At 32.5% G+C, this 15201-nt stretch overlaps 3 protein-coding genes across 6 annotated transcripts; 1 reads left to right on the top strand and 2 right to left on the bottom strand.

The window, feature by feature from the left end:
* The first annotated feature begins 268 nt into the window (after nucleotides 1–268).
* Nucleotides 269–1772, top strand: LOC143151744 (peptidyl-tRNA hydrolase 2, mitochondrial). Of its 3 annotated transcripts, XM_076321176.1 has the most exons (5): nucleotides 269–628; nucleotides 737–917; nucleotides 1005–1184; nucleotides 1249–1448; nucleotides 1592–1772. In XM_076321176.1, exons 2-4 carry the CDS (start codon nucleotides 759–761, stop codon nucleotides 1429–1431), a joined length of 522 nt encoding a protein of 173 aa, XP_076177291.1. In that variant the 5' UTR covers nucleotides 269–628; nucleotides 737–758; the 3' UTR covers nucleotides 1432–1448; nucleotides 1592–1772. The 3 variants fall into 3 exon arrangements, with proteins under 3 accessions (XP_076177291.1, XP_076177288.1, XP_076177290.1); XM_076321173.1 differs by lacking the exon at nucleotides 1592–1772 and having other exon boundaries at nucleotides 1249–1462; XM_076321175.1 differs by lacking the exon at nucleotides 1592–1772 and having other exon boundaries at nucleotides 269–632; nucleotides 1249–1462.
* Nucleotides 1689–10373, bottom strand: LOC143151741 (uncharacterized). Of its 2 annotated transcripts, none has more exons than XM_076321166.1 (15): nucleotides 10008–10373; nucleotides 9848–9913; nucleotides 9091–9348; nucleotides 8629–9031; nucleotides 7987–8544; nucleotides 7600–7895; nucleotides 6561–7506; nucleotides 6111–6488; nucleotides 5254–6034; nucleotides 4498–5168; nucleotides 3919–4421; nucleotides 3486–3848; nucleotides 3166–3403; nucleotides 2875–3093; nucleotides 1689–2793 (listed from the first exon to the last, which is right to left on the bottom strand). In XM_076321166.1, the coding sequence occupies exons 2-15, from the start codon at nucleotides 9869–9871 to the stop codon at nucleotides 2153–2155; spliced, it is 6279 nt and encodes a 2092-aa protein (XP_076177281.1). In that variant the 5' UTR covers nucleotides 9872–9913; nucleotides 10008–10373; the 3' UTR covers nucleotides 1689–2152. The 2 variants fall into 2 exon arrangements, with proteins under 2 accessions (XP_076177281.1, XP_076177282.1); XM_076321167.1 differs by having other exon boundaries at nucleotides 1691–2793; nucleotides 6561–6968; nucleotides 7041–7506; nucleotides 9848–10372.
* A 1195-nt stretch (nucleotides 10374–11568) lies between these two features.
* Nucleotides 11569–14624, bottom strand: Sea (mitochondrial citrate transporter scheggia). The gene is made up of 4 exons (XM_076321172.1): nucleotides 14336–14624; nucleotides 13463–13897; nucleotides 12793–13013; nucleotides 11569–12714 (listed from the first exon to the last, which is right to left on the bottom strand). Exons 1-4 carry the CDS (start codon nucleotides 14487–14489, stop codon nucleotides 12532–12534), a joined length of 993 nt encoding a protein of 330 aa, XP_076177287.1. The 5' UTR covers nucleotides 14490–14624; the 3' UTR covers nucleotides 11569–12531.
* Nucleotides 14625–15201: the final 577 nt, after the last annotated feature.

Here is a 15201-nt window from a genome sequence, read left to right as displayed (position 1 = left end):
GGTGTTTTAGGAGTATAGGTAAGGTCTGCAGCAAAGTGGACAAAAAATTACGACAAACGATTGAAAACCCAACAATAAATTTTCTATTAAAATATTATTGTATATGTTAGAGCGTTCAGGAGAAACTAACAATATTAATATTTATATACATAATTAGTAACTTTCACAATTTTGTTGTATTTATATTTATTCAAAGAATAGATCCCTGCCAAACACTCCTGTCGAAGTCACATGACGTACACACACCACACTCATTTTTGTATTAAACAAACGCTAAAATCTCTTGTCCTGTTTATTCAAGCAAGTGTAAATAAATCCGTCTAGTTATGTGATTACAAATATATTTTATTTGTAAATTATTTACATGTAATTCTACACGATATAAATAATAATGTTTATGTTTAATCCTTTTTCTCCTTTTAACTGTCTAATTTCATGTTGTCAAATATGCCTTGCTATATTGATTCACCTACGAATGAATTCTGTATGATACACTTAACGGTGGCAACTAACCATACCTAATCTTATTGATAGTTGTCACGTGGAATAACTCGAAGTATATCCAAATTAAAAGAATAAAAAATATATAACAAAGTATTGGAGATTTTATAAAATTGTTTTGACACAAGTATGTATGTATTTTTATATTCAGTTCATTTTGCAATAATTAAATTTGCTAAAAAATAATAAAAGATTTATATTTGTAAATATGGATTACAATTTTTAAATTTGATAGATTCCTAACGACTTTTAACAAAATGAGTATCTCTGAAATATTTCTTGAATATGCTGCTGATATAAAAGTAATATTTATTGGCGGAGTGGTGTTAGGTTATGTTTTTTATAGAGTAATGACAATAATTCATAGAAGAAAATTAAAAGCTTTAAGGGACTCCAATAAATCTACAAACAATATGGTAAGAAAAATTAAAATTTGCACAGTGTTATTCACAAAAAATTAAATTAAGGCAATAAACAATTATCTTATTTATTCTTTCAAATAGGTATATACAAATGATACTTACAAGCTTGTGTTAGTAATCAGAACTGACTTAAAAATGGGGAAAGGTAAAATTGCAGCACAATGTGCTCACGCTGCTGTTGCAGCATACAAAGCAGCCACAAAAGATCCTACAATTTTACATGCTTGGGAAGAATGTGGCCAAACCAAAATTACTGTCAAAGTATGTATATTTCTTATGTATTTAATAAAATAAAAACAAATAATTATGACTGAGAAATACTTAGGTGAACAATGAAGATGCTTTAAAAGAGGTGGCAAAGCATGCTAGATCTATAGGACTTTTTGCAAATATAATACAAGATGCTGGACATACACAAATAGCATCAGGAAGTAGAACAGTATGTGCAGTTGGTCCAGGTCCAGCACCACTAATAGATCAAGTAACTGGACATTTAAAATTGTTTTAATAATTTGCCAAATAAAGGTATTTCACTTTTATTTGAGTTTTAATTGTATATTTTAATTATTTAAGTCCACTTTTTAAAGATTTACTGCATCCACTATTGTGAATGAAATTTCATTTCCAAAAAAAATAATTAAATATGAAGTTATCAATATTTTCTTCAGATACAGTTGGAAATATATCTACACAACTTTTGTAAAAAAGACCAACACAAAAAAATGTGACAATATATTTATGAAAAATGGAATAAGTACAAGTTAGTTAGAAATACATATTACAATCTTAAATTCATCTTCAGTCTGCAATGCATACCTTTAATTAAGTAATAACGGTTTACACATAGTCATGTGTTTTCATTTAATAAATTTTAACACAATATTATCTTACACATTCATCTTAATAGTATATAATACATTTTTGCATTAACAAGTATAGGTATAGCATTGGGTGTTTTGTAAGCAGTATACTTTTCATATTACATTTTATTAATTATCAGTGTAAGTAGAAATGGCATTTACTGATATTATGTTAAAAAATAGATCTAGAAATAATATCAGGTAGAATCATACTGCTATAAAGTAAGCAATTACCATGAATTGTTCCCAGCTCTAATCACAAAACATTGAAAATTTTTTTCCAATAAAATATCTTCCATTCTTTGGTACCCAGTACTATTATCCACATTTAAAATATCATTTAATGCTTATAAATATTATATAAATAATCTATACTGGAGGAGGAGGTGCTTTTCGATGTATTTTGTTAGAGCTGGTAGCACTGCATTGTGATTCAGCAATAGATCTACCATCTGCCTCATCCCTTCGACATAATTCAGATTCATTTTGTATCCAATTTTGAGTTTGATTATGATTTACTCGTGTTGATTGAGTTTCTTCGTTTTCAGGAACAGAACCTACTTCTTCTAGTAATTTTGATAAGGATGGTGCTAATCCTAATCCCAAATTTCGCTCATGATATACCTCTGATATTGTAGGTGTTAATTCACGTGTGAGGCTTGTAAGAGATGTGGCTACATTCCTTAAATTTTGATTATGTGTTTCTGCGGGTTGCGTAGAATCGGACTGAGAACAAATATCTTCAGTTGTCGTAGGATGTCGAGGTTTCCTCGGAGAATTAGATCCAATTTCTGTTCTGACACTTAGTCTTTCTAGAATAGTTGCTGGTAAAGGTGGTAGTGGTTGTCGTCTTAAAACTGTTGCATGACCATTATCCCAATCTGTTACCGAACTACTTGAACTAGATCCAGGTCTTATACTTTGATCAGGATAAAGATTTCTAATATGTGTTTGGTGATTTAAATTAAGTGCTACAGGTGGGCTGGGAGTGAAGGCAACGTCCGATTCACCTATAAAACACGTGTATAGGTAAAATTTTTAATTTTACACTTAGTACGTGTGTAAATTTGAATTGTAGAATTTATACATACCTCCTCCATTTTGACATGGTTGTCGAGATGTTGAAATTGGAACATTTGGTGGTTCCATAGTTTTTCCATCTGGTTCACCTCGATGTCGAACATAATTTGCAAATGCACCTCCTAATCGAGGTCGTTCTATGACATTCTTTTCAGTATGAGCAACAGAAGCTAGGCTTTCCATTGAACTACTAGAATCTAAACTTAGACTTTTAGGTGCTTCTTGTGTATCTAATAACATATTTACAAATGAGTATATTTTACTTTATTAATATTTCTATTTGCATAATCAATATTACTTACCAAACAAGGCAAGAAGAGCTTGTAGAGCAAATTGAACAGCTCTTCGTGATGCTTGTTTTCCTGTTCTTAATGTGACTTCTGATTGACCAACTTCCATGAGGTCAAAACCTAAACTTGCAAACAATTCGTGAGAACCTGATGCTCTCCATACCTGTACAGGTAATGTAACCTCTTGACCTTCTGTTGCACAACTGGCTCTTCTCATTGCTGCAATAACATCTTCTGCAGCTTCTGGTGCCTATAAAATACAAAATAAATATTTTCAATCTAATACATTATGATATCTTTCATATTGCATTGAGTCAACTGTTACTTGTTACCTGTAACAATCGAGCAAGCGCATGTAATGATGATGGTCCTAATCCTAGCAATGCTTGCAAACTTGCACTACATCTTGTTAATCTTTCTTCGGGATCACTTTGCGGGAAAAATACGGAGGACGGTATTCCGTTTCCAGCTGGTTCAAATCTAAATCCTACTGACATTAATAATTCTCGCCAACCGGTAGCTGCTCCCACTTTATTTTCAATACTACGCTGAGTTGTATACATAGCATTTTTTTGTCCACGGTGTATTCGTTGTAATGACTTTTCTACTAAATGAAGCGTTACGCGTAGAGCGTCACGACTTTGTTCAGGACCACCGCGTAGTAGTTCAGCAAGCGCTTGTCCCATTAAAGCGACCTAAATATGTGATTAGTAAACTATCATATGTACATAAATATTTTTATTACATTAAACTTTAAAAGCTTACTTTGTTTGATAATCTGGCATCTCCTCCAACAAGTAGCCAACCAGCCCAATTTGCAGGATGTGCAAAGTGTCTTGTATGCTGAACTGTTTGCATGGCTTCTGCTAATGCTCTTGATGCTCTAGCACCTTGTAACATAGCACTATAAAATGCTCGTAATAAAATGCTGCCAGCTGTGGGTGGAACAGCCCACATTCCTATAAGTACACATTGTGCTCCCGCATTTAACAAAGCTTTAGCTAAATTTTGCACACCATCTGATGTAGCAGTTGTATTTTCTGTGCTACTCCAACAGTGACCACTTGATATTACAACTAAGCGAGCAGCTATTCTCAATTTTGAAATATCTGAGTAACTTAACAAATACTCTGGTCTTTCAGAGGGTTCTTCACACTGATCAGCAGTTAATACTAAACTGCTAGAATTCCAAAAAACTGGTACTGTCAAGTGTACACATTCTGCATCAGGTAAAGATCTTAAAACAGCCAATCTAGTTGCTTCCGCCCCTATTAATAAAGATAGAAAAAAAAACAATTTATTATTAAGTATCTTATTAATGTTCACAAGTGTATTGATATTTACCAGTTAATGCACGGGCCTCTAGTAATTCAGCAACAATCTCGGATTCCGTTTCAGTGGAAGCTACACTTTCAGACCATCCATATTCTTCTCTAATTTCTTCAGGAAGTACAGGATTTCCTGCAACTAATGCAGCTACTGTTGCACCACCTTCTGGCATAGGAGTCTTTGACCGTTTTCTTAAGGCTGCAAGAGATGGTACAACTAGTAGAGAAAATCTTTCGCATAAATAATCTTCTCCAGGGTTTGATTGTAAAGCCGGAAGTGGTGCCAAATACAATGACTTCTCCACTACCATGATTAATTCCTTCCTTGCAGGTGGTAAAAGGTCTTCGAACGGGGCCAAAAGTAAATCGTAAAGTACTTGAATTGGCAATGGTGGTTGCCATGTAGGTCCTTTCGTTCCTCGTCCCCATCTTGCACTTCCTGCTCGTGAACTGACCGAGCCCACGCTAAATAAACTACTCAAACTATAAGAACTAGCATTAAGATGATGTCCTCTTGATGGTATTTTCGTTTCTTCAACAAGTTCATTTGTTTCATCCAAAAGAGCTTCTCGTGCTTGTAAAACTCGTTTTTCCAATCCCATTCCATCATCCAAAGTAGTAGAATGAAATCGCAACAGTCCTCGACCTGGAGCTAAGCACCAAGCATGCAATTCACATCCGACTTCACTGAAATATTATTTCATATTTATTGACAGATTTGTAGAATTATAATTTGTTATATATATTGTCTATTAATAACTCTTTCGCTTACCTATAATATAAAATAACTCCACGTTGTCTGTCAATGATTTCTGAATAGTGCGCAGCATCATCCAAACAGTTACTCTTACATCGTCTTGATCTTTCCGCCCAATTTAGAGCTTCCTCGGCTCTATTTAAACTGATTAACACTTTTTGTAACATTCTATATGTTTCTGATAACAATTCAGACTTGTTTGGTTGTCCACAAGTAAGAACTGAAGAAGTTCCATCTAATGATTCTAATAAATTTGCTGCCTTTTCTAAATGTTCTACAGCAATAACTGATTCACCAGCTTCCCAATGCACAAGACCAAGCCTGTGTCTTAATCTAGCTGCTTCTTCTCTTCTTCCTAATCCTTCAGACAGTGATAGTCCAGATTGTAAGTAACTCAAGGCTCGTGATAAGTCACCGCATAAATGATGAAGTCGTCCTAAGCTAGAAAATGCAGCTGCTCTTGCTGGTTGATCTCCAGCTGCCGCTGCGAGGCTTAACGATTGTTCTTGTAATCTTATAGCTTCTTCAAATTGTCCTAACGCTTCTTGAGTTACACCTAAATTTGCACAAGCTCTAGCTTGTAATCCAGCTGCATCTAAACCTTCAGCAATTGATAGTTCCAATTGATGATGACGCAATGCAGAATTTGGGTCATTCATTAATAAGTGAACAGCTCCTAATCCACTAGCTGCTTCTGCTTCAGCAGCTTTATCTCCAAGTCCTCTAGCAAGAGCAAGTTGATGTGATAAACAACTAACAGCTTGTTCATGATTACCTAATGCAGCATGCACTCTGCCTATAAAATTAATATTACCAAATTTATAACACGCGCAAAAAATTAACATAATTAAAAGGTCGCATACAAATTTTACCTAAATCTCCATAAGCTGCACCTCTCGATTCAGGGCTATCTACTTCATGTGCAGCCACTAATCTCTTTTCAAAGCAAACCAAAGCCTCTTGTAAATTTCCAGTTGCTTCCCGAGCTCTACCCAATCCTCGATATGCTCTTTCTTGTTCTCTTATATTTTTCAACTTTGTAGCAGCTGCTAATTGCTGCTCATGACATTTAATAGCTTCCTCTGGATCTCCTAAAGCTTCATAACAGTCACCTAGATTTCCAAGTGCTCTAGCTTTGTCCAATAAAGCTGTACCCGTAATTAGTGGTTCTAAAGTTGCTAATTGCTGTTCAAAGTATCCAATTGCATCTTCATAATGTGCCATGTTAAGTCTAGCTATCCCTAAGTTTCCTATTTAAAAAAAAGTATGGTTAAAATTGTAGTTATGAATTCAAATTTTTATAGACTATAAGTCAATTTTACCTAGAGCTTGAGCTTCGACTCCTGAATCCGCTAATTCTTTTGCTCTTTCAAGCTGCTCTTGATAACATTTTACTGCATGCGTGTATTGACCCAATGCCATATGTACTGCACCTAAGTTTCCGTGAGCTCTACACTCGCCACGCAAATCTCCAGCTTCTTGTCTTAAAGTTAATTCTTGGGTATGAAATCCTAATGCCTTATCAAGATTTTTTATCGTTCGATGCGCGATACCTAAAGCTCCATAAGCAGCAGCTTCTAAACTGCGATCACCTGCCTGTCGTGCTAAATTTAATTGTCGTTGATGCATTTTAATGGCTTCCTCAGCTTCACCAAGACGTAAGAGACAATCACCAATATTCCCCAAAGCTCGAAATTTTCCAGCTAAATGCTTAGTCATATGTGCAATAGCTACATATAAAAAAATAATATATACTTTAAAGTTTTTTTTTTTGCAATTATACAAACATAATAAATTCTTACCCAAGTAATATTTTTGGCATTCTAATGCTGTATCTAAATTTTCAAGAGCTAAATGTGCTAATCCCAAATTGCAGTAAGCTCTTCCCATACCAGATTTATCCTGTAAATCCTTAGCTAATGCCAAATCTTGATCGTAATATCTAACAGCTTCACGATGATTACCTAAACAATAATGAGCGTAACCTAAGAAGTGGCACGCTTTTGCTTCTCCCTCTACATCGTGTAACTCCTGGGATAACATAAGGTAATTTTCATAATATGGAACTGCTTCTTCAAATCTACCACGAGATGATAAACAATTGGCAAGATTGAGTAAAGCACATGCTTCCCCAGCTGTATCTTTTAACTCGCGTGCTATAGCTAAATGAGCTCTATAATGCCTTAATGCTGCTTCATGTCCCTGTACAGCTTGATACGCTACTGCTAAATTCCCATGTGTACTAGCTTCTGAACTACGATCATTGACCTACATTAAACAATAGCTTTTACAATAAAGATATGTTTTTATGTTGTTTATATTTAGCACTAATATAGGGTACTATTACTTTAAATAGTTTACCTCTTTACTTATGGTTAATTCTTGTTTATGATATTTAATAGCTTGTTCATAATATCCTAATGCATTATAAGCATTTCCAATGTTTCCATATGCTCTGCCCATACCAGCTTTATCTCCTAATGATCTAGCAATTCCTAAGTGAGCTTGATGCAATTTAAGTGCAGCTTCATGTTCACCAAGTAACTGATAAACTATTCCTAAGTTGCTGCATGCTCGTCCTTCAGCTACTTTGTCTTTTGTAGCTAATGCAACGTCAAGTTGTCTCTGGTGCCACAGCTTGGCTTGTGCAAGATCGCCTAAATAAGGATATATTTGAAAGAAATTTTATAATAAAATTCATTTCTTCATTGGTTTCCTCATTATTTTTCGTTCCGAAAAGTTTTTCACCTGCACATCTTGCAGCATGACCCAATCCAGCATATGCTCTCATTTCTATTGCTCTATCGCCGAGTTCTTGAGCTATTCTTAGAACATTTTCGTGATAAGCCATTGCTTGACCAAAATTTCTTCTATAGTGATGAGATGATCCTAAGTTACTAAAAGCTCTTGCTTCCTCTACACGATCTCCTAATCGTCTTGCTATTCTCAAGTGCTGGGTATGACAATCAACAGCACTTTCAAATTCTCCCATTGCTAAATAAACTGCTCCCACGTTACCTATTTCTCGTGCTTCCTGAAGTCGATCTCCCATTTGTTTTACTAACTGTACACATTGCTTATGGGAAGCAAGTGCATTTGGTAAATCACCAATAGCTGTATAAACGTGACCCAGGCTAGTTAAAGCAGAAGCTGCTGCCTGAGTGTCTTTGCACTTCATAGCTAAAACCAATTGATACCTGTGTGCTGTTAAAGCTTCCTTAAAACTGCCTTTGCTAAAATATGCAGAGCCCAGATTTCCATGAGCTCGACATTCACCCTGTGTATCTCCTAAAGATCTTGCCACACCTAAAAATATTTTTACTCGAAATTTAAAAAGACATTCTATCAGTGAATATTTATTACTTTATTAATTTTCAAACTAATACTTACCTAAATCTTGTTGCATATAATTGATAGCTTTGTCCAAAGAATTTAATGCCCAATATGCACTAGATAAAGCAGAAAATACAGAACCCCTTAATTTTAAACTACAAGAACCAATAGTAAGTGCAGCTTCTAATACACCAGCTGCTGCTTTATACTGCCCTGCTCCAAGAAGTTCTTGACCAACAACAGATATAACAACAAAAGGAGATTCATCGAGTTTCATTGCACGTAATTGTTGAAATGTTGGTTCTAATGTTGCACGTAGTGGAGATTTTAAAGATGCTTCTACCAAACCAGATAATAATTGACAGTTAGAAGGATCATGTGCCAGACCTGTACTGAAGGCCACAAGGGCCTCCCCATGTCTCCCTAAACATTGTAATGCTACTCCTTGACGGTAATATGCCTAACAAAAAAAGTTTTATTAATTATTTAGAGAATAATAATCAAAATGCATAATTCTACCTTTGGCCATTGAGGACTAAGTTCAGTAGCTCTAACAGCATCTTGAAGAGCAAGTGCAAATAAACCCATTTTGAGCCGAGCAGCTGACCTGTTTGAATACAGCACATGGCTGAGTGGATCCAAAGCAAGAGCTTCTGTGTACAAGCTTGCGGCAAGTGCATAATCACCGTTTTGACATGCTGCATTGCTACGACGTACTGTCTCTAAGAATAGAGACCTTGATCCAACTGCCAAGGCCGACGTACCTTCGGGCTCCACCTTAAATATTCACAACAAAGTAATACTTCAAAGTATCTTTTATAATCCTTTTTATTACATTGTTAATTAAAAAATCTATAAATCAATTCCAATTTATATATCACTTATTGTAAAATAATGAAATTCGGTAAATAGATTAGATAACTGAATTTAAAGACATAAAACCTTTGTTGTTTACTACTTTAATTGTTAATTAATTTAAACAATTTTGTCAAAAATTTGTAGAAATTATATATGTTTATTTTATATTTACTTTATAACATCGAAAATTACAGTAATACAAATTTATATTCGTCATTATTGTAAATATATATACCTCATATTGAAGTATCTATCAAGTATAATTATAAAAACATAATTTATTATTAAGCTCTTAAATATCATAATAAATGAAAAAATAAAAAGCAGAAAAGTATATGAAAATCAAATAATTTTTATTATAAAACGTAGAAAGTATAGTACTTGTTGAGACATATACCGTAATGAATTGTGTTGTTACCTCAGAGATATCCCTATGAGACATTGCTTAAGACGAGCAGGTAGCATCCTCCTGCATGAGCATTATCTGCAGCGAGGGAGCACCATTAGATAAGGCCACGCATTTTAGAGTATAAGGCCTTTCTAGGACTTCCCGCACTACCTTCCTTTTTCTCACTCACATTTATTCCACGCAAAGTGCTACTTCCAAATTTTTACGACACTCACTGGATGAACGTTGACATTAACTACTTCGTCCTAGCAATCGAAGTATTTGCTAGGATGAGTGAATTGGTTCGATTAATAAAAAGGGAGGGAGGAAGGCGTCTTAGGGGGGCACCCACTGCATTCCTCAGGCACAGCCATCTTGGAATGTGACCCCGGGTCCCCCCTTAGGCCCAGAGTGGGGCCGGCACTGTCTACTTCTCTACCCTTCGCATATTGGGCCTTACATATACACACCTCGTAAGTCTATGCTTCTGTGTAAAAATATGCATACATAGAAATGAAACTGACGGGTACAATACAAATGTACAGAAATTTGGCGTTGTTACTTTTCAGTCCAACTTTGTGAACTATTTTTTGTGAACGTTCTATTACTTTGATTATGCGTGTTTCGTGCATTTCATAAATTATATTGATGTAACATTATTATTTGACAATAATTTAGTACACATATACAAAGTTTATAATAGAAATAGAGCTTGATACTTAAACTTGTTAAAAATATATTTTATTATTTAATATATCACAATTATTTACATTTATGAAAGACAAAGTCTTTGATCTTATTTTTTAAAGACTTATTTTATTCACAGTTATGTACAAAAATGTAAATTGCTTTTCATGTACAGAGTTTTATTGTAGTGTTAAGAAATTACTGAATTTTTATAAACATTAATCTATTTGTGTATAAAATATGTATTAAGCAACACATTCACGTTTGCTATCATGCTGTGACACACCAAATCTTGTGAAAGACTAACGTCACATACGTGTAGCAACAATGATTGTCGATTTTACATTCGTATAAACAAATTAAATAAAAATTATAATTAACTATGTGTCACATTATGTGGCATTCCACATTCAGAATATTCAATTGGCCTATGTAATACATTTTATTTGTGTATAATTGTTTATACATAATGCAAAAGCATGCACTACATTGAGTAAAATTACTATAAATATGGCATGGTTTGTGATGGACGGTTTTCCAACTACATAAATGGTGGTAATAAACATATTAAAAATATTACTGTAAAAGGAAATGGCATCTAAATAATACAAAATGTTGTGGGCAGGAATAGTTTTTTGCGATTAAAGTAGTAAAATAGACACTCTACATTTATTATAAGCCTATGAGGTCTCTATTTTGAAGGAACTTTTAGAACTTTATATCTATTTGAATGTCATCCCCTACAATAAAATTTTGACATTCTATTAATTTGAGAATAAATTGCAATATCTGAGCGAAGATTATCATATTTAAAATAATGTATGTACATATATATATATATATATATATATATATATAAAACCAAATTAACCGTTTATACACACATATGCGCGCACGTTTTAGATAATAATATTATATAGTGTAAACGATTATTATTAATTTTTTAATAATTGATAATTAATAAGTTTTCACACCTCTTTTTTCTCTACCTATTATAGTTTTGTTTGAACTGTATTAACATATATATGATAATCACTGAAAAAAATTAATTTATTTTCCTTCGCTCAGGTGAATAAACACTTTTTTATTTTGTATTAAACTGTACACCGTTATTTTTTAGAATAAATGATACACATAACTCATGCATATCATGTACAAATTATTACCAGAAAAAAACATATTCATTCAATAATTTGAATATTAGGAATGTTAAATATTTACTAATATTTTAAACTATATGAGAGAACTAATAGAACACGAGTGAAAAGAGATAGTATCACCAAACAGTATTGAAATGACTGTGAATTAAATACATATTACAATTTCCCTTTAGCACATAAATTATACATTAAATAAAAAATGTAAGAAAATATAAATGTTTACAGAGTGTTAACGAAAATGTGGAACCTTTTTTCAGGCTCAATTCCTTATGTGAAAAGGAATCAAAAAGCCCTTTACTGTTTTACAATCTGAAGCTTAGTTACCAACATATAAGCAGTTGAAGTTTACTGACGTGACTCTTGGTATGCGCTATTTTTATCTCAGTCAGCTGATTGTGCGACCACACATGCACGCACTTATATACGTGAAACACGTGTCCATAATGTTCACACGCGTAAAATCTGTAACTACTTATATCTCGATAAGGAAGCCAGAGATTGCGAAAGGCAAAAGAACTTTTGATTTACATTGGTATGATAAATTAATTCTGAAACAAGATCTTCCATCTCCGTTAATACTCTGTGTATATTATGTAACAGAATTTATGTATAATACAACTGTAGCTTTCAGGATTTTAATTAATTACTACCAAAAACGGAAGTCTTTGGTATAATCCTGTTTTATTCTAATTTTCGTTGATTAAAATGTGTATTATAATAGCATACTTACATTTTACATTTGAAATAAAAACATTTCTAAAAAAGTACTGCTACAAATATTTTGTATAAATATAAAGTGTGTCTAATTATGAAAGCTACATTTGCACTCACGTCATAAAATATATAATTATAAAAATTTAACAATTTTCAAGGCCAGATTCGATTGAACATTTCCATGAAAGAATCATAAATCACAAATGTGATGGCAACATCTAAACATACTCTACTTAATCTTGGAACAGTTCCTTTATAAAATGCTCCTGGGCCTTCATTCTTCCATATCTGTATAATACAGTCTATACTATTTTTGTATTTTGAGGCTTCTAAGCCCTAAAAACATGATTCAAATTAAATAATCCATACTTGCAAAAGAAGGTCATAATTTTATAAATGCTCTAAAATTCATACCTGCATTCTAGTTTTTACTACATCAATAGGAGTGTTTCCAAAAACTGATACTGCACCAGCACATGCACCAAATATACCAATAAAGAATTTTGGCACACTTGCATCTTTGTTTCCACCTTTATACCAGTCTTTTAATGTTGTCATAACACTAAACCTAATTGCTTGATTTGATGCTTGTTTTAAAACTGTAGGCATTAATCCTTGATATATACCACCAAATCCTAAATAAAAGAAATGACATGTAATATTTATATTGTATTTATAAAACATGTATAATTTAAAAAATAATACTTGTATTTATATTTTACATAATTTTACAACTATTATACAATGCAACGTTGCAAAAAATATGTAACAGGATATGACAGAATATTACATGAGCTAATATACTCATGTGCCATATTGTCACATGTGTAAACTGAGAACTATGTGCAATCTAACTTGACCTCTTTGCAAAGATGATTAGGTTGGTTATGCATACAGCTCAAGACAAGTTTTTTTACATTTATATTCAGACTAGAACAAAAAAACTAAACTATTAATTTTCTTCAATAATTTTATATTAGAATTTAAAAAGATTACATTTTAAACCATTAAGCAATAAAACTATTATGATTATTATAATAAATTTACTTTATTTTAGTTCAAATATTGTTATTATTCAACTTACCATATTCCATAACAATCATTCTTGTTCCATGTAAAAATCCTTTATATTTTGGATTAGCAGATCGTTGGTCATTAATGAATTTTACTTTAATGGTCTCCATAGGAGTAACCACAAAAACAGCTTCAGATGCACCAGCACATAATCCTGCTAAGAAGCTAGTTTGAGTAGTAAGTTTACCATTTTCATCTACTAATAATTTTTTCATTGTTTCAAAAGAACCAAAACGTACTGCAGATTTAGGTATTGAACCATAAACTAATACTGAAAGACCTTTGTATAGGCCAAAAAATCCACGATTTTGTACAGTTTTTTTCACACAATCCCATATTCCTGCATATTGTTTAGTAGCACCAGTTTTTCCATCAAGTTGTAATTGTGTTTTTACATATTCAGTTGGATATGTAATACAAATTTCTATACCGCCAGTAATACCCCCTAAGAAAAAAATCCATAACGTTGTTAATATTTTACTCTATTGATAGGCACAAATTTTTTAAATATTTACTAATAAAATTTTTTTTTAATAAAAAAAGCTTTATTAAAAACTAATATTATTCTGTATATTTGAATAAATAATATATAAAATCATACGCGCCATGATATTAAAAATAGCTTTACTGTATATTTTCAAGGTTAAATATTTGTCAACCTTTGAAACTATCACGCGTTGAAAGCGCTGGCTCAAAGTTTATCTTTCTCTTTCTCTCCTTTGCTACTACTAATTTGTAATTCTCTTGCACTCTCACTTAGCATGTTTACGTTCTATCGGTCTATTTCGACAAGTGTCAAAGGGCACTAAGCGCACATCATTAGAATGTAGTCTATTTAAGAAATTATTACAAAAAAAAAAAAAAGTAAAAATAAAACGCCTACCAGCTATAACTCCCTTAAAGCCGCTACTACTGCCGGCAGCTGATGCAGCTCCAGTGTCTGTAAACCAAGGTCTACAGGGAAAAGGATTATTATGGAATGTTGAAATAGTTCCTGGCCGTTGTGAAGATTTGCGCATTAACCAACTGGAATCCATTTTCCAGATTCGATTTTACTTGTCCGTAGCCTTGTCCCGTTAAACGTCGAACTTGGACTGAGTCGATTAATAACCATGTGTTTCGATGCGCATAGCAATGTTCCCCTTCCTCAAAGAACTTCTTTTACTCACGCTTTATTCGTTGTCTCGTAAATTACGCCTGATATCAGAGAATTGAAGAATCAAAGGGCCGATAATGGGCGGGGCAAACGAGATTAGCCATATCTGTTTATATCAATATAATCGACTCTTCATTTATTTCATGAATATACTTATCACAAAACTTAATTTCTTTAACGATATTGTATGCTTATATGTACATATATAATTTTTATATTTAATCTTTTTTTTAAATAGTTACGAACTTAAACAAGTTATTCTTGCTAATTTGTTTTAGCTTAATTTCAATATTATAATAATCTTCTCAGTTAAAAATATTTCACATAAACATGTTTTGTACTTATTCATATTATAATTCTTATTTTTATTATTCATTTTACTCGACTTATATGTATAAAATAATATGTATTTTTAAAATATAAATTTGAAAATAATTAATGTAAATTAGGTTCAAATATATAAACAACATTTTAATGCAAGAAATAAATCTTTAAATCGTATAATTTTCAAAAAAGTTAAAAAATTTTTATAAATAAATTTTGTCTAATCTATAGGTGTAAGCTGGGAAACATTATTTAAAATTATATTTTAT

This window comes from Ptiloglossa arizonensis, chromosome 9 (assembly GCF_051014685.1).
Source record: "Ptiloglossa arizonensis isolate GNS036 chromosome 9, iyPtiAriz1_principal, whole genome shotgun sequence".
Taxonomy (NCBI): Eukaryota; Metazoa; Arthropoda; class Insecta; order Hymenoptera; family Colletidae; genus Ptiloglossa; species Ptiloglossa arizonensis.
This window is presented reverse-complemented; position numbering and strand designations above follow the sequence as displayed.